The sequence below is a fragment of the Xiphias gladius genome, chromosome 15 (assembly GCF_016859285.1).
Source record: "Xiphias gladius isolate SHS-SW01 ecotype Sanya breed wild chromosome 15, ASM1685928v1, whole genome shotgun sequence".
NCBI classification, from domain to species: Eukaryota; Metazoa; Chordata; class Actinopteri; order Istiophoriformes; family Xiphiidae; genus Xiphias; species Xiphias gladius.
Window position 1 is genome coordinate 2,653,594 of NC_053414.1, and position 27,330 is coordinate 2,680,923.

At 46.5% G+C, this 27,330-nt stretch overlaps 1 protein-coding gene across 2 annotated transcripts in view; it reads left to right on the forward strand.

Moving 5' to 3' along the window:
• The first annotated feature begins 8,573 nt into the window (after nucleotides 1-8,573).
• The window catches only part of meis1a (Meis homeobox 1 a), a 57,912-nt gene continuing 39,155 nt past the window's right edge, over nucleotides 8,574-27,330 (forward strand). For both annotated transcript variants that reach the window (XR_005708960.1, XM_040146270.1), the window contains exons 1-7: nucleotides 8,574-8,685; nucleotides 11,280-11,533; nucleotides 14,104-14,245; nucleotides 14,960-15,010; nucleotides 15,859-15,909; nucleotides 16,228-16,374; nucleotides 20,911-21,022. Coding sequence is in view for 1 of the 2 variants with exons in the window: in XM_040146270.1 (XP_040002204.1) it covers nucleotides 8,674-8,685; nucleotides 11,280-11,533; nucleotides 14,104-14,245; nucleotides 14,960-15,010; nucleotides 15,859-15,909; nucleotides 16,228-16,374; nucleotides 20,911-21,022 (769 nt within the window). In the remaining variant the exon portion in view is untranslated. The remainder of the gene's footprint in view (nucleotides 8,686-11,279; nucleotides 11,534-14,103; nucleotides 14,246-14,959; nucleotides 15,011-15,858; nucleotides 15,910-16,227; nucleotides 16,375-20,910; nucleotides 21,023-27,330) is intronic.

Consider the following 27,330-nt stretch of genomic DNA (forward strand, 5'->3'; position numbering starts at 1 on the left):
CCATGTTGGATCCGGTGAGCGCAGACGGCGCGGAGCGGACTGGGGGGGGGGTGACGTCAGACCCGAAGGACTGCAGAGTCACGTGCTATTACCATACAATAATAATAATAATCATCATCATCATCATCATCGTCATGATCATTACAGTAGCAGAATCAGTAGCATTAGTAGTAGCAGTAGTGGTATCAGTACTATTATCAGAAGTATCACTATTAGTAGTATCAGTAGTAGTAGCAGTAGTAGCAGCAGTAGGATTAGCATCAGTAGTATTAGTAGTAGTACTGTAATAGTACTAGTAGTAGTATCAGTATCTGTAGCAGTAGTAGTATTAGTAGTAGTAGTAGTATCAGTAGTATCAGTAGCAGTAGTAGTAGCAGCAGCAGTAGTAGTAGTAGTAGTAGTAGTAGCAGTACTATTATCAGAAGTATCAGTATTAGTATCAGTACTATTATCAGAAGTATCAGTATTAGTAGTATCAGTAGTAGTAGCAGTAGTAGCAGCAGTAGTATTAGCATCAGTAGTATTAGTAGTAGTACTGTAATAGTACTAGTAGTAGTATCAGTATCTGTAGCAGTAGTAGTATTAGTAGTAGTAGTAGTATCATTAGTGTCAGTAGCAGTAGTAGTAGCAGCAGCAGCAGTAGTAGTAGTAGTAGTAGTAGTAGCAGTACTATTATCAGAAGTATCAGTAGTAGTAGCAGTAGTATCAGCAGTAGTATTAGTATCAATAGTAGTAGTATCAGTAGTAGCAGTAGTAGTAGTAGTAACAGTAATAGTAGCAGTAGCAGTAGTAGTGTCACTAGTATTAGTATCAGTAGTATTAGTAGTAGTACTGTAGTAGTACTAGTAGTAGTATCAGTATAAGTACTAGTAGTAGTAGTATCAGTAGTAGTAGTAGCAGTAGTATTAGTATCAGTAGCAGTAGTATTAGCAGCAGCAGTAGTAGTAGTAGTAGTAGTAGTAGTAGTAGTAGTAGCAGTACTATTATCAGAAGTATCAGTAGCAGTAGTAGTATAGTAGTAGTAGTAGCAGCAGTAGTAGCAGTAGCAGTAGTAGTAGTAGCAGTAGTAGCAGCAGCAGTATCAGTAGTAGTCGTAGCAGTAGTAGTAGCAGTAGTAGCAGCAGTAGTATTAGCAGCAGTAGTATTAGTATCAGTAGTAGCAGTAGTAGTAGTAGTAGTAGTAGCAGTAGCAGTAGTAGTAGTATCAGTAGTAGCAGTATTAGTATCACTAGTAATAGTATCAGTAGTAATACAGTAATACAGTAGTAGTAGTAGTAGTAGTAGTTGTAGTAGTAGTATCAGTATCAGTAGTAGTAGTAGTATCAGTAGTAGTAGCAGTAGCAGTAGTATTAGTATCAGTAGCAGTAGTAGTAGTAGTAGCAGTAGTAGCAGTAGTATTAGTATCAGTAGCAGTAGTAGTAGTAGTAGCATTAGTAGTAGTAGTAGTATCAGTAGTAGTAGCAGCAGTGGTATTAGTAGTAGTATCAGTAGTAGCAGCAGTAGTAGCAGTAGCAGTAGTAGTAGCAGTAGTAGCAGTAGTAGTAGTAGTAGCAGCAGTAGTAGCAGTAGTAGTAGTAGTAGCAGCAGTAGTAGCAGTAGTAGCAGCAGTAGTATTAGTATCAGTACTAGTAGTATTAGTAGTAGTATTAATAGTGGTAGTAGTATCAGTAGTAGTAGTAGCAGTAGTAGTAGCAGTAGTAGTAGTAGTAGTAGTAGTAGCAGTAGCAGTAGTAGTAGTAGTAGTAGCAGTAGTAGCAGAGGTACCAGTATCAGTAGTAGTACCAGTAGTACCAGTAGTACCAGCAGTATTGGTACCAGTAGTACCAGTAGTACCAGTAGTATTGGTACCAGTAGTAACAGTAGTGCCAGTAGTACCAGTGGTATTAGTACCAGTAGTACCAGTATCAGTAGTAGTACCAGTAGTACCAGTAGTACCAGTATTATTAGTACCAGTAGTACCAGTAGTATTGATACCAGTAGTACCAGTGGTACCAGTAGTAACAGTAGTATTGATACCAGTAGTACCAGTAGTACCAGTATTATTAGTACCAGTAGTACCAGTATTATTAGTACCAGTAGTACCAGCGGTACCAGAGGTATTGATACCAGTAGTACCAGTGGTACCAGTGGTATTGATACCAGTAGTACCAGTGGTACCAGTGGTACCAGTGGTAGTAACGGGCCTGAGGACAGGGACCTTGTGACTGATAAACATCCTGTGATACTGAAATATCAAACTTTACTCTGAAACTTCTCTCACACTGACTTTCAAAGTAAGAGCCCCTGTTTACACCCCTGTCTCAGAGACGCCTCCCCCGTTCAATCGCAGGGTCCTCTGTGTTTCACTGACACCCACTGGTCAGAGCCTGCTACTGCAACTACGTCTTCACATCTGCTCCACAGCTGTCGTAACAACAATAATCAACAGAGTTTGATGTTTATTTGGTGAAGAAATGGAAGCCAGGAGTCTCTGTGTGTTTTGTGCCTCTCAGACCGTGTTTAACTGTGATTCTGTGTCTTCATTTGGTCTCACGTTATTTCAAGTTGTCAGAAATAAAATCAGGTGCTATCCGGTAAAAGGCCGCTGTGATGAAACAGGGCCAGGATTGGATCGGGGCTTGGGCGGTTTGCTAAGCAGCTACTGTGAGGACCCTGAGGTCCTGGTCTCTTTCTGGAGGAAGAGTTCAATCATTACATTAATTCGAAGCTGTTTCATTCTGTCAAAATTTCTTTAATCTGAGGAAAGAAAATGTACACCAAACATTATTAAGCATTTAGATGAAAGTTAAAATGTGATGTTTTTATACGTTTTTTGAAAGAGGTAAAGCTTTAAGGGAGCAGGGTGATATTAACTTGCTTTTATCGGGCTCTTCTGCCGAGTTTAAACATCTCTGTCCATTTCTCCCCTGATTCGTCAACAGGAGTTTTCCTTTTTTTTTTTCAGTGCATCAGCCACTCTCCCCCCTTTTCTTCCAACAACGACAAACAAACATAACACAACAGTGAAAATCATTTTTATTTAACAACGCGCAGCTTTCACCCTCCCGCTCAGAAATGTGCCCGGGTCACGCAGCAACACGTGGATCCTCGGTGTGATCTAATAAATCGCTTGATGTTTCTGTGAGAACCGGCCCCGCTCTGCCGTCAGGGCCGGATCAAATGCCGGGTCGGGTCTGAAACGCCCTCCTCTACGTGACCCCGGCTAATTCAGTGGCACATCGGCCAAGGTTCGGTTTCAGCGTGAATGAACATCCTGTGGAGGGATGCGATCCACGGCACATCCCTCACTCATTCACCATCAGTCGTGCATTAGTTAAACGTTACTCCAGTCTGCGTTTTTATGTTTTCTAACCTTATGAGAGAGTGTCACCGGAATAACTCTAAACCCATCAGAGGTAAACTCTTCAGGCGTTAGCTGCTCAGCTAAAGTACGTCAACATCTCCTCATATTTTTGTTAAATCGCAGAAAATCGCGGTTCATTTCGTTTTATTTTAATGTTTTGTTATACTTTCCGTACACGTTTTCCCCCTAAATCAAGTCACTTCCAGCCAGTTAATCTGGAGGAGACACTGAATCTGTTAATTTTACTGTATTTATTTGGTCTTAAAATATCAGAAATGCTCCTATGGGTCATGCATCAGTTGAACATTAGCTAAGCCTTTGTGCCACACAGAGGCAGCTGGACTTCTCCAGTCCTGTTGCCTCCGTCTGGTACTTACAGACACCCTGACCTGGATGACCGAGACCCTCCACAGACTTATTATGAAGTATTTTTCATTTACATTTTTATCACTTTTATTTTGAAGTTTCTGTGCTGGAGGAGCAGCATCCTTTAGAGGCGGGGCATCTGCGTCTCTGCTTCTCATTGGATGACTGACTCAGCCACCCGGTGCTGTATATAAAGGCTGTGCCGGCGCCCGCTCTGTAAAACCTCCTGACGTTTAGGACGTTTGTCCACCCTACCGTTGGGTGGACAAACGTCCTAAACCTCACTTGGTGTCTCCAGGATGAGGACAGACTCTGAGCCTGAACAGACTTTGGTGAGGAGCTGAACCCCTGGTCCAGGTTTGTCACAGTCTATCCGCTGTTCCGTCCTTGGACAAAACAGTCTGGTTTTCCATCAGGATTCCTCTCAGGCGCCATGATTCCAGCAGCTGTGGAAGCCAACAGGCGTCAGAGCCGAGAAGCAGAGAGCCACAAACATCTGTAGCATTTAGCTCCGGTCCTCAGGTGGAACACCTCCGCTTGGCCTCATGGATGCGCGGGAACCCGAGATACAGGTCAGGGGTCGGACGATGATCAGAGGGGTACTCCAGCGAGTTGATACCACACTTTCATAGTGACGGACTCATGAAGCCTCTTGGGGCTTTTCTCCCGTTTGAGCGGAACAAGCAGCAGCGCAGAGAAAAAGCGTAGAGCAGCTGAACCACTGCAGCGCTTCACTGATTTCAGCTGTGACCAGAAGAAGCCTGTGGGTCGTTATAATATTGGAGGCGCTGCAGTAAATGTAGGCGCTATTCTGCAAAACGTTACAGCAAAGTCATTCATAAATGCAGCGTCCACGCACCGTACGGGTGCAGTTCAGGCTCAGTGTCACCGTCGACATTTCAGTCGCAGCGTGATGTGACGGGAGAACAACCTTCATTACATCACAGCTTTTATCACCTTCTGACCTGGTGTCGGCTGGAAACGTTGCGTCTCTCTGGTCCACGTCGCTGTCTTCCTCAGTGTCCACTACATAAACTGTGTCAAGTCAAACGACCTCGAAGTCTCGGAGAAGCAGAGCAGCGGAGAGAGCGTCGCTTTTTTTTTTTTTTTTTTGGAGACGGTGTGTAGAGGTGTGTAGGCGCTTCAAGAACCGCCCGTGTCATCCGTCCGTCTCTCCGCCATCTCACTGCTAACTCCCACTTCTCAGCACTGAGTTCACTTTGTCAAAACTTCACACGGTCTGCGCGCGCGCGCTTCTCTCGACGACTGACTTTCACCCAGCCACCGCCGGACCTCTGTGTGTTTACTCGCCGCTTTACACCGGTCGACGTGCCGGTTTCAAAACGTTTCATTTACGACACCGTGACGCAGAACTAATGGAGATGAGACTGCAGTCTGCTGCATCCTGCTTCATCTCAAAGTACATTTTACCAGACGTACAACACCCAGGCCTGTTTTCATCCCATCATGACGTCATGACAGGAAGACCCGTTCCGGTTTGTGACTGTCTGGGACGATGTGGTGTTTCCCCGTTCTCTCCCAGTCACAGACTGGTTTGCAGCCCGCCCCAGGGTGGAGCCACTTCTCCTTCCACCTCGCTCGCCATCCGTCACCCCATCGCAGAGGAACTGTCCTCCTCGTGGAGGTGGACAGTTTATGTGAAGATGTCCCCCTTGGACACAGCGGACACATCTGCAGAAGGTTGTCAGGCTGGATCAGGCTGCAAAGAGCTTCTTTCCCGGGACGGGGCGGATTAGCACCGTTGTGTTTCTAGATCTGTGGCTGTCCTACACAAGTGTGTCATGAATGTCACTGGAATCGCTTCAGTAGCATTTCCGATTAAATCCATGTTGTGACGCCACCTGCTGGTAGTTTGTTTGAAGTCAGCGTGTTCGCTTGTGGGCAGACGAATGTGGTCAGCCTTCCGGTCCCAGAGTTGACGCCGAGATGTGGATCAGGTGTCCCAGGTGCGCCCGGGCCTTCCGTGGTGCTGAGCTGCGCGTCACCGGAGGGACTTTACACAAACACGTGACAAACGGGAGGATTTCCTGACCTTTAGTCTCCAACCTGAGTCGTCAACAAAACACAAGATCCCACATTTGCCGTAATGCACCTCGGTATTGTCTTTCCTTAGGCCTTCCCTGTACACACACACACACACAACCACACGTCCTCCACTCATCCAGTTGTTGACACAGACTTTCTGTTGTGAAGTTGTGCTTCACTGCTGCACAACTAATTGCCCTTCGGGGACAAATGAAGTGACTGATCGATCGGTTGGTTGATCGGCATTTGACACCTCCGGCCTCATCTCTGTGCCGTCATCAGGGTTATTGTCTCAGACTTGACAAGGATCCTCCAGAGACACAGACGACACGATACGCAGCGGTAGGAGAGAAGACTGCAGAGTCTCCTTCATTGTCCTGGTGACGCACCGGACGCTTTGACGTCTTCTGGCCCAGAAAAGAACCTTCAACCGAAACGGTCTGAGGAGGAAGAAGCTCAGCCCTTTGTCAGACCGCTACAGAATCTCGCAGACGCCGACGCTGCAGATGAAAACCTCCAGCGGTTTTCTTACCATTTCCTCAGATTTCCATCCGCTTGACGGTTGCTACCAGAGGAAGAGAAAAGCGCCCCGAGAGGATCATGAAATAGAACCACAGGAGGGGCAGAGCGAGGCCCCCAAGACCAGTTTAGTGATATTCATATCAGAGCTTTCACTTCCTACTAAAACCAGTGGTAACCTCTTTACTCTGAGAGATGCTCAGCAGTTTCTTCAGTTCTGACATGAAACAGGTAGAACCACAGTCTGGGTCCTCAAGAGTCTTCTCTTGGTTCTGGTTTTATTTTAGTTTGGCCAAGTCTGACCCCGTGTGGCCCAGTCTGACCCCGTGTGGCCCTGTTTGACCCTGTGTGGCCCAGCATGGACCTGTTTTGCCAGGTTTGGCCCTGTTTGGCCCAGTTTGACCCCGTGTGGCCCAGTCTGGCCCTGTGTGGCCCAGTTTGACCTAGTGTGGCCCTGTTTGACCCTGTGTGGCCCAGCATGGACCTGTTTTGCCAGGTCTGGCCCAGTTTGACCCAGTTTGGCCCAGTGTGGCCCTGCGTGGCCCTGCAGTGGAGAGGCAGTTACTAGTTTTCTACCTGTATCCGATGTTTCCCGGCTCGTAAAGAGGACCTGGAGCCTGATCCTGATCCGGATCAGCCGAGCAGGGTCATTTGTGCAGGTGAACCTGTTGTACTTTGTTTAGCGGCCGTACTGAACTCCGCAGCCTGTAGGGGGCGCCAACGGAGCATCGGCCTGTCAGTCACAGTTGGACCCGAGGGCTGATGAAGACCAGGCTGCTGATGGGCATCATGGGTAGTGTAGTACCTGCACCTATGGACCTATGGGAGGGAAGCCGCGGTTCGGCTGCACCGGGTTCCCAGTCCGGCTTCAGGACTCTCCAGTGTCAAGCTGGACCTGTAAAACCCACAGTCCCCCGACACGACGGACGGTTTCCGGGCACCTGTGTCCTCCCGTGTAGCGTTTCTAACTCACGCTGTGTCCGTAGGCAGTCGGCGGGTGACCGGTGACCGCAGTTGGTCAGGGTTGGTTGGCCCGTCGGTGGCGTCTCCCTCCTCGTGAGTAGATTTCTGTGTCCTCCGCACGGAGCAGGGCTACAGGAGGCCCTGCTCCAGTCCGGTGAGACCCGTCTGTGGGGGATCATAGAAGTGCCGATGTGGTCCCTCGTTGATCCCGAGGAACAATTTGTGACCGTGTCCTGAAGTTCGAAGAGCAGTGGTCTGACGGACGCGTATGATAGGACCCAGGAGCCAGAGACCTCCAGGGGACACGGACTGTGTGAGCTGCAAGTCCCGTCTCCTTTTGTGCCGAGAGTCACTTTTCCTGGAGTCCTGGAGCGGCGGTTTGGTCCTCACGGCTTTGTCTGTAAACCCTGAGGGACCGGGACAGATGGATGATCCAGTCGGTGCTTGTTCTCTTCTCTCCGGAGCCGGACGGAGACTGCAAACGCTGCCCTTTGGCCCCCTCTCAACCACCCACCCGTGAGTCCGGGTCCGACCAAGAGTCCCCGTGGAGCAGCCCAGGTTTGTACGGACGCTTTCCAAACACTAGATGTCGCAAAGCCTCAACGGGCGCGGCTCGGCTCAGGCGGACGTCCCACCTGCGAACGGCCGGAGACTTTCTGAGTAAACACTTAAAGAGCGTTTCAGCCTGAGTGGAAGCGAACGTCAGTGGTAACAGGTCGCAGCGCGGACGGGACGTCTGGAATATCCCGGACTTCCTCAGACTCCCCCTCGGTGTCTGCCGGAATAACCCGGGACTATGTGACGGAAATGTCCCAAAGAACCCGCGTCACTTGAATAATCAACTCATTTCAGCCAAAGCCACGTTCAGAAGCGCACCTTGTGGAAGCTGGCGGGAGCGCGCGGCGAGTCCCTGCTCCTTTAAGTGGGAGAAGAAACTCTTCCCTCCCCCCGCCCCTCCTCCCGCCCGGACGGCCTGCACGCAGGGAGGAGGAAGCCGCTCCGCCGGAGCTGTGATGGGGATTTGAGCGCACCTCCGCGCAGAAGACAGCGCCGCACGGCCCGGCTCAGAGCGCAGCGGGCGGGTCCGCGTCACTGAACCGCCCGGTTTGGATGTAACCTGATCGGCTTGGGCCTGCTGACTGAGCGCTCGGTTGCTCGTTGCCTTGAGCGGGAGGCCGGGAGCAGGACAGCGTCTGCCCGGGCTGGTGCTGCTTTCGGCGGACTGTCGCCGTCGGTCGGCGCCCGTGGAGAGCGGAGCGGAGCCTGCGGGAACCTGCGGGAACCTGCCGCTGCTCTCTGTCTGTTCGCGCGCTGATCCCCGCGGGCCGGACTCGGAAACGCACGGGATTAACTGACGAGCGCTCCGGTACCGGGGACTTGGATGTGTGTTTTGTCCCGCAGGAGTCACCTGGAGTCCGGGCGCACAGACGGGGCCGATGGCGCAACGGGTGCGTAAAATCCACTTTTAGTGTGAGAGGACGGTTTGTGTTCAGGTCCGGGTTCAGCCGCACGAGTTGGATGCTCAGAGAGGGACCGGGGTCCAGTACACCGACTCTGGACCTGCGGCTTCTTCAGACGGACCCCAAACTGAGACGAAACCGGATTTAAAGCCTAATGAAAACGCGAGCCCTGATTAGGAAACCTCATTCTCTTTATTAGTGTTAATGACGCCGCTCGTTGCTGATCAATATTCAGCGTTTTAATTTCAGCAGCCGCCAATAATCCAAAAAATCCCAGAAACTTCTGCCAAGTTTTAAATACGAGCTTGAGTTCGTTTCCTTTTTTCATATTTACAACATTTTTCTTATCGTCGGATTTAATCTGTGAAAACGAAAGACGTCGAGGCCGAGCACCGGTTTGGGTTTTTGCGAATTCAAAGTGCGGCAGGAACAAACCGGGTCACCGGCGGAGCTGAAGTAAAAGTCCCCTCTCCCTCGGGGACGGAGACCGGGGGCAGAAAGTGGACGTTTCTCAAATGATCCGGTCGTTTCAGAAAAGTTTCCGTCGTTTGCGGCGAAACGCGTCGAGCTCTCCTCGGTTTCTTTCGTCCTCAACCTCGGGCCTTCGGGTTGATTCTCGCCGTCGATTCGTGACAGAAGTTTTCAATTAAAAAAGTATCAAAAATAAAGAATTAATTCAGGTGAGTTTTCCTCAACTTTACACATTTTTATCTCCAAACCAACAGGAGGCTTTTAGCGGCTGTTTGTACCTGAAGTAGCGAGGCTGGCTTTGTTACCGCGTGTGTGTGTGTGTGTGTGTGTGTGTGTGTGTGTGTGTGGGTTTGAGCCTCATAGAAAAACTTAAATTTCAGCGTCCGTTTGTTTGCGCGCGGCCGGTGAATTCGGTCCGGCCGGACCTGATGGATCTGGTCTCAGTTCGGTCTGGCGGTGGGATGAAGCCACGATCCGGCTTCTGTTCCACCAGGCGCCCGTGGAAAGAGAAACGCGGACATTTAAAGCAAAGGAGAAATAAAACAAATCCTAAATCCCTACTAGTCATAGGATCAGTTTGAATTATTTTTTGCTCATAATTAATACACACACACGTTTAAACTTTATTTTTAAATTCAGAATTTTTCACCCCTTAAATAAATATATCACTTTCTTTACAAGAAAAAAAAAAACCAAATTCATTATTTGGTTTTGAAATTAAAACAGATTTTAGTTCCGTAGCTTTTTTTTCTGTTTTTTTTTTTTTTCGTGATTAAAGTAAAAAAAATAAATAATTGTTTAAAAAAGTCCAGATTTTGTTTGTTCGTCTGTTTTCGCATTAAACTCAACTTTCCTGCATTTTTCAAATTAATCCAATAACAGCAGCTACACCTGCGCATTAGGAAGCTCAGGCGTGGATTTGAAAAGAAAAAACAAAATGAACAACATAACGGATTATTTTCATTTTATTTTCATCTTATTGTTTTTACATGTTCACAAATGGGGAAATAAAACCTTCGACTTTCCACCTTTTGATTTTCTGCAGCATCACATTATATGTCATGCTAGAGATTGTAGAGGTTTCTACTCCTCTGGTGCTTTTACAGGAACGAAGCTGCTTTCTGCTCAGTTTGTTCTTCCCCTGTCGTGTTTTCGTCGCAGCCCGAAATCAGAAGTTTATTATGCATTTGAGCAACGATGAGAGATTTCAAATCAGTTCTCATTTCCACGGTGCAGAGGCTGCGGGGACCTTTTGTTCGTACTGTTTCCAGAAGGATCAGGCTGCTTTCAGGAAACGTTAACATGGATTTTACAGTTGGGATCGTCCCGCTTTTCCAGGAAGGTTGACTTGAGTTTGGCTCCTGTGTTCAGAGACTGGGTGTAGAAAAGTTAAAAAGTAGTTTCCCCACAACATCATATTAGAGCAAAGGAACAGGGGTCGGACGTAATGAAGACCCCAGCACGGTTCAGGCTAGTACAAGGTTCAGGTTCCAGATCCACGGCAGGGCTGTGTCGGTAGCTGAGGGTCGTTCTGCTGCTGCAGGAGACGTCGGAGAGCTTTTCATCGCAGACTCGGTCCTTAAAAGTTTCAAACTGTTCATCTTCCCACAACGTCACAGAAGAAACGGACGTAATAACGGGAACAGCCGCGGCCTGTTCTCCGTTTCTGTCTTTCTCCAAGAGGCATTGCCTCTTTTCTCCGGCCGTTTCTGAGCTGTCGTTCCATTAGATTTCATAATGTTGCCGTGTGTTAATGACACGGGTGTGTGTGTGTGAATGTGTGTGAGTGAGTGTGTGTGTGAGTGTGTGTGAGCGTGTGTGAGAGTGTGTTACATACGTGGTAAAAACCCCCACCTCGTTCTTCTTTAAAGGGGGGTCAGAGTCCGTTTGCATTTAGGTGCAAAATCGGTCAGTTTACGTCATTTTATTTTCTGTCTCTTTCGTTATTATGACACCTCTGCTTTTTCTTGAAGTTCATTAAACATCCGCAGATTAATTCACTTTTATCGTTCGCATTTTGAGGCGTTTCGACCTCGGCAGAAGTCGGCGAACAGCTCCTACAGGCCGGCCCGAGAGGTCAAAGGTCACATTCTCCTATCTCTGTGTTTCAGTATGAAGACCTGGCCCACTACGGCCTGGAGGGGGTGGGTGGGGTGTACGGAGACCCGCACCATCACCACCACCACCACCACCACCACCACGCTGCTGCCGCTGCCGCCCGCTCCCTGCAGGCCGTTCACCTGGCCGCCGCCGCCACCGCTGGTCCCTACCCTCCGCACCAGTACTCCCAGTCCTCCCACAGCAGCGCCGGCATGGCTGCCGCGGCTGGGGACGCCGTCAAGAGGGACAAAGACGCCATTTATGGGTATGATGAGTTTACCGGAGAAAAAAAAAAAAAAAAAAAAATCAGGGCCGACGAGGACAAGAAAGTGTTTCTTCCTCCGTAAAATCCGCTGCTCCGTGTGATCTGGAGTTCATTTATGTTACGTCGGGGACTGAGCGATAAGCCGTTCCATTCCAGGCTGAGCCGAGCCAGGCCAGCGTTATCTGGTTGTTAGTGTGATGAAGTGGAGCCTGCTGCGTGTTAACAGGGAGGTGGAAACAGAAACAGACAGTGGTGGGAGAAGCATTCGGCAGCGACAAGTAAAAGTGCAGCATTCGAAGTGAAACGTAGGTAAAAATGAGCGCGAGCAGCAAAATGCACTGAAAGTGTCAAAAGTAAAAGGACTCGTTATGCGGACAAATGGCTCCTGTCGGTGTTATTATCTACATACGCTGGTTTTTAATTGATGCACTGTTGGATATATATTCACCCATAACATTACACTGTTGTGTCTAATAACTTCGTCGGCAGAGGAACTCAAACTCCAGGAGCAGAAGCATAAAGTCGCATAAAATGGAAACACTCATGTGTCACGTCCCTGCTCCGTCGTCCTCTCCTCTCATAAAAACCCAGAATATTCCTCCTCTAAAAACAGGACTTTCACTTTTTACCTTTTTAACTTTAACCGCCACAGTCTTTACAAACTAAAAACATCCACACTAACAAAGACCAGCTCTGCTTGTGTTCGGACCCCCAGAGCAGCAGACTTCAGTCTACGCTGTCAGCAGCTACAGTTTCTCCACACGCTGCCTCTGGCAAACAGCCACACTGTAAAAACTTTGTCAAATCAACTGACCTGTAGTCACTGGCTGCTGGGGCTACCGACTGTTTTCACAATCAGTCGATTTGCTGATTAGTTTCTCGATCAATCGAACAGTTGACTTGTAGATAAAATGTCAGAAAATGGTAAAAAAGTAGAAATTCCTCACTTGAGAAGCAAAGTAGAATCAAGAATCAGACTCATGTCAAAATAATATTTCTATATTTCCGTAGAAACGATGGCTGAAACAAGTAATCGGTTATCAGAATAGCTGCTAAATCGCTTTCTGTCAGTCACTGATTAACCAACTAACCTCAGCTGTACCCAATATGTTCACATGGAGGCAGTGATCAGATGATGGTGAATGGCAGGGCTCAGTCCCGTCACCCGACACCGGGCTCAGACCCAGACCCGATCCTCACAGCCAGGAATGGCGGTTGGATGTTAGGAGTTCCTCATGGTTCAATGCTGGGGCCCTCTCTGTTTTCTCCGCATCGGCTTCGCCTTGACTCTGTTACTCTCTATCATGGCGTCACTTTTGGTTTCAGTGCTGGTGGCTCTCAACTCCACCTTTTGATAGACCACACCGACCGTGAAATGCTGCTCTCATCACAGGACTGCCTGGTGGATGTAGAAACCTGGAAGTCAAAAATTCTTTTCTTGGAACTCTGAACATAAACCGGTTGCACAAAATCTTAGCGGAACATTTGATTGTCAGTTTAAATTTTAACCATCATGATATTATGGTGCTTGTGTCAAAACAATCTCACCTCGAGGTGAGTTTAGTAGCTGTTCTATTTGTTTTTGTCGGTGTTGCAATGATTTGACCATTTTTTAATTTGTACGAGAACGAGAACGCCACCCTATGTTTTATTCTGTCCTCTCTGGATTTCTGGGATTTTCTTTTTACCTTCACAGTCAGTCAGCGGTCTTTTGGCCGTCCCAGAGTCCAGGCCGAAGTTAGTGCGGATCAATTTATCAAAGGAGATGCAAGAAATCAGCAACGTCTCCTAAATCACTTCTCAAAAAATATTTTTTTTATCATAAATATAACTTGCTTTTGTTTAAACTCCTCAATCTGTTTTATTCCTTGTATGGTTTGGTTTCTTTTTAAAGGGCCAGTTCACCTGAATTACAGAATGATATTTTCTCACTTACCTTTGGTGGTTTCTAGCCACGCAGGTAGTTTTGGCTTTATTTGTCCAGGTTTTGAAATATCCGAGATTTCTGCCTCCGCGCCAAGACAGCGGAGGGGATGGAATTTAGCTTGTTTTGTTTTCCGAACACCATCGTGTAAATATTTTTCAGTGGAATTACTTTCCACCAGAGAAATGGCTCCTGTGAAAACCGTAAAGCTGACAGTATGTTTTGCTGATGATCCAGAGTAAAACAGGGACACTGTTTTTTTCAAATGTTCTTTTTCTGTGCTGTTAGAGCCTCAAACTGAATTCCCTTTGCCTCCACTGTATTGGGGTGGAGGCAGAAATCTCAGATACAGATTATATCAAAACCTGCAGAGGAAATCAAAACTATCTGCACGGTTAGATCCCACTAGAGGTACGTGAGAGGAGGTGTTTTCTAAGCAGTGAAATAGTCTTTAAAGTACTTTCACTGCTTAGAAAAGTGCCCCGTCGCTGATAATTGTAACGAGGGAAACTTTCAGGGCGTTAAAACATTTGAGGCAGCTGGAAACTCGAGTTCCAGTTTTTCACTCTGAGCTGATCCCTCCTCCTCCTCCTCCTCCTCCTCCTCCTCCTCCTCCTCCTCCTCTCTTTCCCTCTTCCTCCTGCAGACATCCTTTATTCCCTCTGCTCGCACTGATTTTTGAAAAATGTGAACTGGCGACCTGCACGCCGAGAGAGAGCGGCGTGGCCGGAGGAGACGTCTGCTCCTCGGACTCCTTCAACGAGGACATCGCCGTCTTCTCCAAACAGGTAGACGGGAACCCACATTTCACCCCCGTGTCCGTGTTAATACAGAACAGATCTGAAGAGGGACAACGGGTCTGAGCCAGGGCCACATTAATCCTGTACAGGGCCTGGGGCAAAGATGAGCTGAGGGTCCCCACTGAAAGAAGTACTCAGACTGTTGACTCGTGTAAAAGCAGAAATATTAAGCAGCTAAAGTACTGCACACATTATAAAAGCGTGATGAGCCAAATGCCCTTGAAGTATCAGAAGTAATCGTCGCTCGCTGGATTTTTGTTGTCGATGCAACAGCGTGAAGAAAGTAACTTCTTTTTTAAACACGTTAGTTTAATCTGTAACATCAACAGCTTCAGATTTGACGAGACGAGCAAATGTTTTATGTCTAACATTTCAGTCTGAAAAGTAACGATAGCTATTTAATAAATGTAGTGGAGTAGCAGGGAATGGAAATACATTAACTAACTGTATTTAAATACAGTTAGTTAATGCACTTGGTTACTTTCCATCACTAGTATTAATTGGTAATTAGTTGCTCTTAGCTTCATTTAGCACAAATGTATTTAGGAATATGCAATAAAAACTGAAATAATAATACATTTAAAACCCACTTGATAATGTCCTTCAGTCGTGCAGTATTACCAGACTCTCTCAGAGCAGTGCAATAAGGTTTTTCTGATTTTCTTTGGGTGTGTGTGTGTGTGTGTGTGTGTGTGTGTGTAGATCCGATCAGAGAAGCCCTTATTTTCATCAAACCCAGAGCTGGATAATTTGGTGAGTTATTCTCTGGTCGAACTGAACTTGGAATTCTTCTTCCTTTGACTTGTGAAGTGTGAGCAGCCCCTGGTTGAGTTTCCGCGGTCCGTGTTAGCGACTCAGACTCTTCATGAAACTCTCGGTTCGGTCGACAGAACGAGAGACTGCGTTAAAAAATATCAGGTTCTTTGATAAAAAGTCGAAGGAACGAGCTGGTGGGCTTAACATGTTCAGAAGAAAAGCTGACCACGACCCCCATGGTGCATTTCGGCAGGAAATTTCTGATCACATGAGCTGCTGACGGAGGGTGGGAGCTAGAGATTATGACCGAGACCGAGTCGCATACCCGGGTGAAACCGCTTTTTCTCTGAAGTCACGGCGACGGGCAGAAGGTCCAAATCAAGCAGGTGCAGGCGGCAGGTGAAATAAACACGAGAACAAAAAAACATGAAAATAAAGGTGCGGGTTATTTTTAAACATCTGGATGAGAGAGTTGAGAAAACTGGAAACGCAACCTGCATCTGAAATCGGCGGGCGGTTTAACTGTGGCGCCACGTTTTGAATTCCCTAATATTCGCGCCTGTGACTGGCTCGTTCTCCACGGCAACGGGAGCGGCTGAATCCAGTTTCAGGGGCTGTTCACGCAGATGTTTACACCGGTGAGCGGGGGCAGAGACTCACGCCGCGGCGCTCCCGCTGCAGGAAGCTCGTCCGTCAGAACTTCCATGTCTTCTTCATGGTCGCTACAGTTTTAGCCAAACAAGTTCACACCTACAGCAAACAGACGGTTTGACCATTTGATGGAACCAGGTTTTTTTCATTTATTTCTCATTATGTGTTTTGCTTTTCTTTGTTTTTCTCCCCAGATGATTCAGGCGATACAAGTGCTGCGCTTCCACCTCCTGGAGCTGGAGAAGGTCGGAAAACACATTGTCTCAGTGACCTTTGACCTTTTTTTTGATTAGAATTTAACTGAACCTACATCTGCCGTTTAATCTAAAGTAATGAGATTACAGCGAAGATGTCCAACATGCTGCTAATCCAGGCTTAATCCTGAACACAAACCTCTGTAAACCTGTATGATCCACCCGTAACGTCACGGTCACGGCCCCGTGATGTTTTGCGTGTCGTTTTGTTTTTAGTCGCAGTCTTTATCCTTTTCGGTCTCGATGCGAATGCAGGGATTCCCACATTTGAAGTGTTTTCTATCCTGTGCATCTGCATCTCGTTTCCAGGTTCACGAGCTTTGTGATAATTTCTGCCATCGATATATCAGCTGTCTGAAAGGGAAGATGCCCATTGATCTGGTTATAGACGACAGAGACGGAAACAAATCGGACAGTGAGGACTTCATCAGGTCATCGGGGAACAACCTGGATCAGGTGAGCTCACGGGTGGTACGTGCTGAACTACATCCTGACGCCCTGTTGCTGCTGCTTCACGTCAATCAGCCCTTACCTTATTACTTCTTATATCACTTCACTGCTTCTTACAACGTCGTGTTATCGTCTTTTGCCGAAGAGAAAGAGTCAGAAATGTATTATTTCACGAGACTTGATGAGTCAGACTTTTACGGGTCCACAGAGCAACATTATTATTCACTAATATTAATGTTGTGGAAAGAGTGAATCCAGATCTGTTGAAATCGCTGCTTCTTAATGAATGTTTGATTTGTTTCTTTACCGACTTTCAGCCAATTTGACCTCAAATCGCATCATTTAAAGATTAAAAAAATCCCAGTTTCTGCCGAGTTTTAACCTTCTGGAGAAAAATGGCACAGGCATCGACCGAATGGAAATGTGCAAATCTTCATTCAACAGTTGAAGGCTGTAAAAAATAATGTGTCACCCAGTCTAAACACAAAAACGGCAGAAGATAAGCCTGATAATGATAAAGAGATAATGCAGTTTGTATAGATGTGAAGGGATTCCACTAGTTTTTGGGCCTTTTTCACTAAAGGTTCATGCACGTCTGTTAAACACTGAAAATACTAAGAGTTCAGTTTTAAAAATTTGTTTCGAGAAATGTTTTATAGTCTATAGACATAAAGGAGAGTGTGTGTGAAAGACACGCATCGGTTCTCTGAACTGGTTTTCTCAGCTTGTCTGTGCCTTGTGTTTAAATAAAGTTATGTTACCGACTCCAGAGGGTTCAAGTGCATCTAAAATCGCAGTGAGTCCTTCCCGTGTGCAGTCAAAACGTGGTGTTTAAAGACAGGACCAAAGAAAAGGTCTCTGGAGAAATATCAGAAATGCTCCTCGACGCCACAGTCGCCTGGCGTGTGACGGATGCGAGAGACGCAAAGACGCAAGAGGGGGTTTAATATCACACGATGTCCATTGAATCGGGGATTAATTACCCCGAACCTCGTTGAACCCTGCCGGTTCGGTTTTCGGACGCTCTACTGTCTGTCCGAGCTTTTTACAAACAGCTTCTCCATCTGTGTTGACAAAGAACTGAACCAAAACATATAAACTGTAGATTTTCCCCATTTTAGTTTGTGATTGTTGTTTCTGACAGGACGAGTGGTTTACGGAGCAGATATGTTCAGAGGTTTGAAAACCAGGAAGTGTAATGAATGAAATCTGAATTCATCACTTTGTGTCTTTCAGTCCATGAATTAAACTTTTTTCAGACCTGTGGCTGAAGTTGGTCACGTGATGCCCGAGCAAACTCAATCCGCTGATTAAAACCCCGATCGAAAGCTCTGACAAAAGGCAGCAAGAGGACTTTGAGTGGAGATTATTTTGTCAAACCGTGTTATTCAAAGTCAAAATACTGAAATCCCCAGAAAGTGAAGAGAGAATATGAGCAGATAGATTTAACGATCCAGCTGCAGGACTCACATCTGCTGTTGGAAACCAGTCAGTTTCAAAGTGCTGAGGTTGGTCTGTCTGAACACACACACACACACACACACACACACACACTTCCAGTGAACTTTTTCCTCTTCGTCTCTTGGACTGGTGAAGACTTCTCTCTCTCTTCCAGAGAAGCTGAAGAGAACGAGGCGAAAAGTCAGTCCGTCTGTGAGCAGGTTTTAAATCAGCCTCGCAGCCAAGCGCTCAGCGGCCACTCGTCAGGCCTTTAACCCTCGAGCCACCAGCTCAGAGCGAACTGGAGCAGCTCGCTGTCGGATGACCAGCGGCTCGAAAGCTCCGGTTTCTTTATCAGGTGCCTCCTTGTGGTCGGGTCATTCGCTGATGATCCTCCTGCTCCTTCTCTTCTCTTTTCTTTTTCTTTTTAGTCTCCATCTTTGTTACGAAGCACTCACCTGTCAATCAAACAGAGTGGGCGGGGATGCCCTTTTCTGTTCACGCCGTTTGACTTTCAGTAGGTGGCGCTGTTCTGATTCTGCGCCTGGACCTTGACTCCGTCAACTTGAACTAGGTTTTTTACGACACACATTGCAACAGAAATCGAGGAGATAAGAGTTGCGTGAAATATTTTTAGACCTCTTTTGTTTTGATAGCGAGTTACACGTTCCCGTCTGCTGACTTCGTGCCATCAGTCCGGTCAGCTGAGGACAGTTGCCGATGTTTCGGTTTAAAAATTCCGTGAAAAGCGTCAGCGTTGTTTATCAGTGGATGTCTGCGTGGCGAGACCTTGCAGGGTTGCGTCCCACATCTGGCCTACTCAGTAGACGTCTTTTCCCATGTGTCAGGAATTCACTAATAACAGCTGTTCAGCGAAATGCTGTAAATCAGTATCATCATAACCATGTCACTGGGATTTAGCTCCGAAAGACCAGAGGGAAATATCTAACCGCAGCGTTAGCAACACTCACACACTTTAAGTCCACGTATTGAGCATTTAGCAGCAGTAAACAGTACAGATTTTAATAAATGGTTCATGATACACTGTAGTGTAATATTGAGCAGAAATCTTTATTAATGTATTTGTCAGTTCGCATGCGGACCCCCATCAGAGAAGGCTGGTTCATTAACAGTCACTGAATGTCAACAGTTACAGAAAAGTAGAACTGCTGAAAACACTGGAACAAACATTGAGTGTTGTTGACCGTTTAATAAATGCTCAGTAGAGAGAGACCTGAAGTAAAGCGTTGCCAGATGTGACATAAGCTAGAAACACAATCTAATGTAAAAAATGAGAGATTCTTATTAATCATCCAACATCCGACCAACAGCAACACGAACGCTGTAACGTACGACAACATAAGAGAAGACCTGGGGCGTGGCCAGTCCGCATGACGAAAGACTCCGAATACTTTTAGTCTATTTTGTTGCTAATACCTCGATACTTGTACTTCTATGAAGTTTGGAACGTAAGACTCTGCTTGTAATAGAGTATATTTACCTTCCAGTATTTCTGCTTCCAGTACTGCTACTGCTAAGTAAAGGACCTGAGTACTTCCTCAACCGCCGAAAATCGGAGGAAAGGCAGCGGCACACACACGAACAGCGGTCTGCCGGTTAAAAAACCGGGAGAAGGGTAAAACCTGACTTCAATCCCGGTCACAGCTTCTGCCGGTAAATGAGGTCGCATCGGCTATAGCCGAGTGTGGCTAACGTTAGCGGAGCTAGCAGCAGCAGCCTTCTTCTCCTTGCCGTCCACATGCCTCTGCTGAATCTGGTTATATGCCAGTTTATTCTCACACGGCCAACACGCAACCTCATTTTTCATTTTCTAGATCATTTTTCTGTTAGATCGACTAATCTCTACCTGAGATAATAGTAATCTAAAAGGAAAAGCTAAAATATTGCACCAACAGTTCACTAAAACAAGACCATTAAAAGTCCAGCAGGAAAGGAGATGTTCAGATGTCCAACACAGAACATCTCCTGCGTCCACCTGGCCGGGTTCGCTGCCACCGGTCCTCTGGTCTTTGGGTCCGTTCGTGGGCTGTCGGGGACGTCTACAACGCCCAGCCCGGTCGCCCAGCCCCTCCCCAGACCGAGTGCCCTTCGACACGGAGGCAGCTACTCGGCAGAAAGCTCTGTCCGGTGCGTCTGTCGTCGAGTCAGTAGCACTCTCTGCTCCGCTCGTCTGACGGCCGGCGGGGTAGCTTCCTGTGCTGCGCCCTCGCTCTGCTCTCGTCTGCCGGTTACCTTCTGTCTCTGGGGCAGAAGTCCTGTCATCCATCCAGGCCACTGTTCCCTCATCACCGCCAGCCTGTCAAGGACTGGCTCGAAAAACTGTTAAAATCAGTGAGTCTGGCATCGACTGTGATCTGATTAGTCACACGTCTCTTCTGTACACACTGGAACTCAGATTAACAGTTCTGTCGGAACATTCAGGAGAATGAAAAACTCGTCTTTTGGGGGCATTTTGTCCATTTTATTTATTTAGTCATTTTGACCATGGGATAAACCTGACATGAACTGGGTCTATGGGATTATTTTCTTGTAATGAATGACTTTATTTGTGCCTGGAACAGACTGATGAGGAAAACGTCCTGACTTGTGTCTCACCAAGTGCGTTTCCATCCACCTGTTTTTATGCACATTTTGAATTTGCACATTAAAAAACCCTGAGTGGAACAACAAAGTTTTATACTCTTGGTTGAGGACGGCTGGTGTGGGGATAAAAACAATGTTCCAGTGAAGAGAGGAAACCGTCAGGTCTGTGAGGAGACTGGAACCTTCCTCACATCAACACATGGAACCGACAGAAACGTCAGGTTTCCATCACGTTCTCCTCGTGGTTTTCCATCGTCTGAGCTTCCACTGCAGCTCTTTCAGTGACCCCGTCTCGCCGTGTCCTCTTCTTCTGTGCTGGTTTAACGGCAGCGACCGGAGAATCGGCTCCGCCGGCTGTCGATCAGCTCATAATCACACAGCAGCAGCGGAGGGAAACCAGCCTTCAGGTTTAACTCTGACGATTCTCTGGCCATGTGGTTAAACTTGACATTAGACGAGAGCTGACTCTTTGCTGCTGTTCTGTGTTTTCCTCTGCAGATTTCATGGAGCCGAGATCATGACGACGCGGTGTCGATCCGGTCGGCCGGGACACCGGGACCGTCCAGCGGTGGACACACGTCTCACAGCGGCGACAACAGCAGTGAACAAGGTACTTGTGAGAATTTTTGAGTGTGTGTACGGTAGAAAGTTGAATTCTTGTGTGTAGGCCCGTGTTTGTTTTAGTGTGTAAACTATATTTTCTGTGTTTTATGGGCTCTGTAAATGAAAGTCGCAGTGTATGGTACGTGCACTGCATGCTGGGTTTGAAAGTGAGGAAGTGTGTGTGTGTGTGTGTGTGTGTGTGTGTGTGTGAGGGTTTATGAGGGGTGGCAGAGGTTTTCTGACATGCTGGACTTGATGGTAGTTTGAAAATAAAGGGAGACGTTGGAGAGAAAGAGGGAGTAAGAGAGTGATGAAGGCTGACAGACGACGTGAACGCCAAGCAGAGCTGGAAGAAAGAGGGCTTTATGCTCCAACACAAACACACACACACACACACACACGGGGAAATAGAAATAACACAGCATGCTGAAACATGCAGAATTCATAGAAGACCCAAACATACATTTAACACAACACACAGACTTGATATGCACAAGCTCTAAAACGCTGAGGTGAAACTCTAGAAATGACAGAAGAATATCTGAATGTTGCCAAAATGTTGGAGGCTTGGCTGAGAATGACACGTCGTTGTATCAGTAAAGCAAAGACGCAATAAAAGTGATGGAAGCACACTTCAGAAATGCCCTCAATTTTTGTGTTGTGCAGCCCGAAACAAGTGAGACGACGTCACTTCCTGGTGGCCATCTTTGTTCATCTGGAGAACAAATTTGACCAGAAGGTCACATGACCTTCTGGGGTTCCGGAAGGTGTGTATGTGTACATGTGTGTTTGTGTGTTTGTTTGTGTGTGTGTGTGTGTGTGTGTGTGTGTGTGTGTGTGTGTGTGTGTGTGTGTGTGTGTGTGTGTGTGTATATACACACACACACATATATGTAATGGTGAAACGCGGAGGCTTAGCCACACACTGCGTCTAGATAAGGAGACTTTAAACAGCTACTGTGGTTGTTGTTCGGCGTCTTTGGCTCTTGTGTTGTGTACCAGCTGTTGTCTGGCTCGGTGGGACCATCTGATACAACTAAAATGGTTTCAAATGGAGCCATTTGGTTGGCTGTATGGAAACGAGCTCTCCATCTGCGTACACAGGAAACTAACGGTACGCAGATAGATTCATCCAAAACTAGGGGGCGCAATTGCAGAAAACGGCCTTCATTTACTCAAAGGAGAACGCAGGACACGTGATTCACGGAGCAGGAAGACAAACTGTAGCAGAAAGAAACGTGCAGTTTGATTTCAGAAGGACTTGAAAATAGGACTGAACAGACGAGCTGATTAATCAACCGGCTGACTGACAGAAAATTCCCATCAGCTATTTTGATGATTGATTAATCATTTGGGTTTTTTAAGCAAATGTGTCAAAGATTTCATGGCTTCAGCCTCTGACATGTGAATATTGGCAGCTGTCCTTTGTTTCAGATGATAATAAACTGAATATTTCTGGGACTTTCGCTTGGGAGAAAAAAGGAACTTGAAGCCACTATTTTCATTATTTTCTGGCATTTTCTGAGCAAATGAATTTTTTTAAAGGGGAAAAAGTTTGGCAGATGACTAGAAAATTGAAATAATGATGAGTAACTTCCTCTCTTTAAACATAAAGGAACGTTTCCACACAGACAACGACAGAATCATATGTACCTACACACATCAGATAAAAAACACACACTCTGCTTTGAAACACACTCTGAGGTCCAGCAGCTCTGGTTTCATGCGTGAGTCTGAGTGAGTCTGACTTTCAAGGCAGCAACCGTGGCTCCGTTTGATACTAAGAGATTTTGAATCACACACACACACACACACACACCACCACCAACGTACATCTCTGTCAGGTTTAATACTGAGCAGGACTTTTTTAGTTCCTGTTCCGCAGGTCTCAGCCAGACAGTGTTTTTTCTCAATGGGGTTTTTCGAATCTGTCTCCCTGGAAACCCGACATGTTGCTGGGGTTTTGTGCGTGTTCCGTGACTGAGTATCTACTGCACAATAACATCTGAACACCATTTCTACCAACGTCAACATTTATTTTATGGGTTTTCATCATCTCTGTTGAGCCTTTGACAGCACGCCTACGGCACTGAAGGGAGCTGTAGTTTCTCAATGCTAACATAGTCATTATTGTTAGCCATGCCGGATGGCGCCGTTGGTCAGCTGGTCTGTTGCCCGGTCCACCCCTCCGGTCCAGACTGAAAAGCCTCCGCAACTGTGATGAAATGCGTTTTAGACGTTCGTGTTCCCCTCGGGATGAACTGGAATAACTCTGCCGATCCCCTGACGTTTCATCTAGCGCCACCATCAGGTCAGCACCTGAATTTGTCTGATACCTGCAGAGCTAATGACGTTCCCATCGGCCTCACCTGGACTCTGTGTTTAGTGCTGATGGGCTGCTCCCAGCTCGGCTGTGTCAAAGTGCAGTGCAACAGAGTCCACAGTTTAACTACATCATCTGAACCAGTTTGGAGGTGAACACAAAGGTGAACATTAAAATTATGAACCAACTTGCTTGTGTGAGCTTCCATTAGATCTTACAGAACCACAGTAACCTCTTTACATGCATTTTTGTAGGACTGCAACTATTGATTATTTTACTAACGATGAATCTGCATTTTATTTTCTCATTGTTATGGTGCGATAGTCCATAAAATGTCAAAAAGTAGTACAAGAAAAGCACCTCGCATTTTCCAGACGCCAACATAATTTTATTATGTCCTCAGATGTTTCTCAGATGTTTCGACCAACCAAGAGATTCAGTTTCTTATCACAAGACAAAGAAAATAGTTGCCAGTATATATGTGTGTGTGTGTATATAATATATAATTGCTCCAATAGATCAATCGACGAATCAATTTGTCGAATAATCGCTGCAGCTTTACTTTTTTTAAAGGCAGCCGACAACTGTAACAGGCCTCATAGTACATTCGCTTTTCTTTTCACCTAACTGTGGGTTAGGTAGTTGGTTAAACTGTAGTTTTTATTAAATTCTTGTCTGATTCTTACACTGCTTGTTAAGTCATTCTGGCCTCAGATGCAAAGATGTGGTTACTGATGTCTGCATCAGCCAAAACGAAAGATCCGGCCTTTAGAAAAACTGAAATTTCCTCTGAGGTTCGTAGTCGAGCTGTGACCCGGGGTACCTTTGAGTTCAGGCTGACGACAAAGTGCGTCACACCTCCGTTTGGAATCAAATGTGCTTTATCAGACTGTTCTCGGTGACTGGATAGATCTGCAGCCAGACCACAAGCCGCTTCAGCTCGCTCTCTGCTGGCTGGTGGAGATTTAAACATCACTTACGCACCGCCAGCTCCACAGTTGATCTCCGCCATGGAGCCAAATGTGGTTAATAAGAGATGTCTCTGACTTTACTGAGAAACGTCAGTAGTGCAGGACTTCTGATGGCATCTGCTAACTGTAGACTAACTCAGAAGCCACAGCATATTTGGCCTGTCCTCAGTGTTCATTTACCATCCTGGAGGACATCAACAGAGAAATATGTCCTCAGCATAAAAGACCATAATACTGTCACTTTGGACGGGCTTTCTCTGTCCGTTGAGTCTGTAGTGAAGAGAGAGAGAATCACACTTATTTTCTTTCTCTTAGAGATCGAAATGAGAAGATTAATGTCAATCTCATGTCTGTGTGTTCAGCACAGAGCTGAAGCCGGGATGTGATTAGCCTAGCTTAGCATAAAGACTAGAAACGGAGGGAAACAGCTAGCCTGCCTCTGTTCTAAGCCCCAAAATGCACCTGCCAGTTCCTCTGGCTCTCATTGATCAATACGTTGAATCTTGTTTGTTTGTTTTGTACAGAAACTGAAATGTTAAAGGCAATTTGTGGTTTCAGGCGGGAGTTACTTGCTGGAACTATTTCTTGGCGAAAGACAGTGTATCCATCCGCCCAATGTTTCTGTGCAGCGACGCCAGCTACAGCGTGGGTTACCAGACACGGTCGGCAAGCACAGGTTCTGGTTCTGGTCTCTGTGACGAGACGAGTTCAGCACCGAAGCTACAAAATCAAAAAGCCTGTTGAAGTCAGTTTTTGTTTGTGGAACGGGCTCATTCTTGCCCCTTGTGGTCGGTGGTGGAAAAGAACAGTCACTACAACTGATCCCATACCAGTGGGTTTTTTCTGTCCTCTCCGTCCAACACAGGACAAATGGTCCGTAGTGGAAATGTGGTGGAAAATAAAGAGTCTCTCCTCCTCTCTCTCTTGTGAGTGAGCGTTCTTCCGACAGAACACGGATAATAAAATTTTCTACAAACACTTCTTAAAAAGCACGGTGATGGAGGAGGCAGGAAGCACGACTGCGATGTTTTTTCTCACCTCACACATGACGAGCAGAGAGAGATTCATGACATTGTGCAGACATGGGCCGTTGGAGGAACACCTGATGTTTCTGTGCAAACTGTGCATTGGCATGTTTATTAATGTGCACTACTCCTGCTCTATTAGATACTTGCTGCATTGCTCCATGGACATGTTCTTATTGGCTGTTCAGCTGGTTGTTTTGGATCATGTTGGCTGTGGTTGTCTCTAATATTTTATTCCTCTTGGCCGAGCGATAACGAGAAAATTGTTGCCTAAAGGGTGTCGTTGCTCATTTCTATGCTTCTACATACTTTTCTATGGTTGAAATGATGCCTGTGCCTCCAAAAGCCACTATAGTTACATTTCCATTCACCTGCTTTTCTGGGCATTTGCAGTTTTTGCATTAAAAAATAAACTGAGCAGAAAAGGGGGGCTGATGGGGGCTTCGCTCCCCTGAGAGAGACCTGAGCTCCCACAGAGGCAACAAAATAAAAATAACCATCAACATTGCTAATGCTAACAATCGAATTAAAATCCTGTCATCTTTAAACCTAAGTGTGTGTGCGGCTCTGTCCTGGTCAGTGCGTCTGACGTTGCTGAACATCCCCTCTGTGTCTCAGCCGGATCACACACCATGTGAAGCAGGTTTCTCCTTTGTGTCGGCCAGGAAAGAGGATTTTAGAATAGAATTCATGTAGGAAACGCCATCCCACAGCAAAGTTTCCACACAGTGACAAATCCGTTATGTAGAAGTAAATTTCCAAGTTTTTCCTCTTTTTAATTTCTCTTTGAAATATTCTTTGGCTTGTGTCTCTGGCTCTCATGTATCTTCATGCATAGCTGAAGTGCAGCAGCTTTTGATGTTGTCATCTATGATCACAACGTAAAGTTTTGACTCAGTCGTCCTCCACTTCTCTAGTTTCATCCTTCTTTCCATCACACACAAACCTCCTCCTTCCCTCCTTTAGTCCACTGGTTGTTGTGAAGCCGAGTTGTCACAAACCATTACAGGGTTGAGTCGGACCTCTTTTTCCTCAGAAAGCTGAGGAGCGGGAGGGAGCGTGGTGGAGGGGTGGGGTGTAAATCAGCCTCGGGGAGCTCGCGGTTCAGCCTAATGAGGCTGAGAGCTTGTTTATGGAGTTACGCATCATTTTTATGATTATTTCCACCTTCTCAGGCTCCACTACTCGGCAGAGTCCGGCCTCTGTTTAGACAGAGCGGGGTCCTGGTCCACCGCTGACTCTGGGTAGGACAGCGGGACCTGGAGCTCCTGCTGCAGGCAGCCGGGGACCGTCGCCCTAACCTTGGCCCGGCACTGTTAAAAACACTGAGGAGAAAATGAGCCTCATTAAACAGGCAGAGAGAGTGCAGTAAAAACACCGGGGCTGGCAGCTTCTAGTGGTTTTCAGTTGAAATGCTGCATTATGTGCCACGATCCCAAACCTGCGGGGGGATGGTGGGGCACAGAGAGGGTTACAGAGCGGGGAAGGCCGGCTCGTGACTGCAGGGTCACCAGTTTGAATCCACTCATCAACTGGGAGCGTGTGTGCAGGGAAAGTTCAGGAGTAAACGCATGTGTTTAGTCAGAGCTTTTTAATGAGCAGAAACGTTCTGAGAGGCCTCATGTACACTGGGTTAAAGTGCTAATGTTAGCTCGCTGGCTGTGCAACCAGCACTCTGCTACCACAGGGAAACACAGTAAATATAAACACCAAAACCTACCAGCAATATTCAAAAAATGTTTAGCCAATGAGCTCTTTGCGTGAGAACTTCAGGGAGTTTTTCTTTTTGTTTTTGTTGGTGTAAACAATGACCTTAAAACAAATTGGTACCACTTTTTATATGGTAACACATTTGTAAGTAGTATATAGACATTTAAAAATGGTTTGTAACACACTATAATCAGGGCTTAATTTTTGCTAGTTACTCGTAAATCACTTGTTTGTCTATTTTGTTTATTTTTGCAGTTTAAATCGGATTTTTAAAAAAGATCAACCA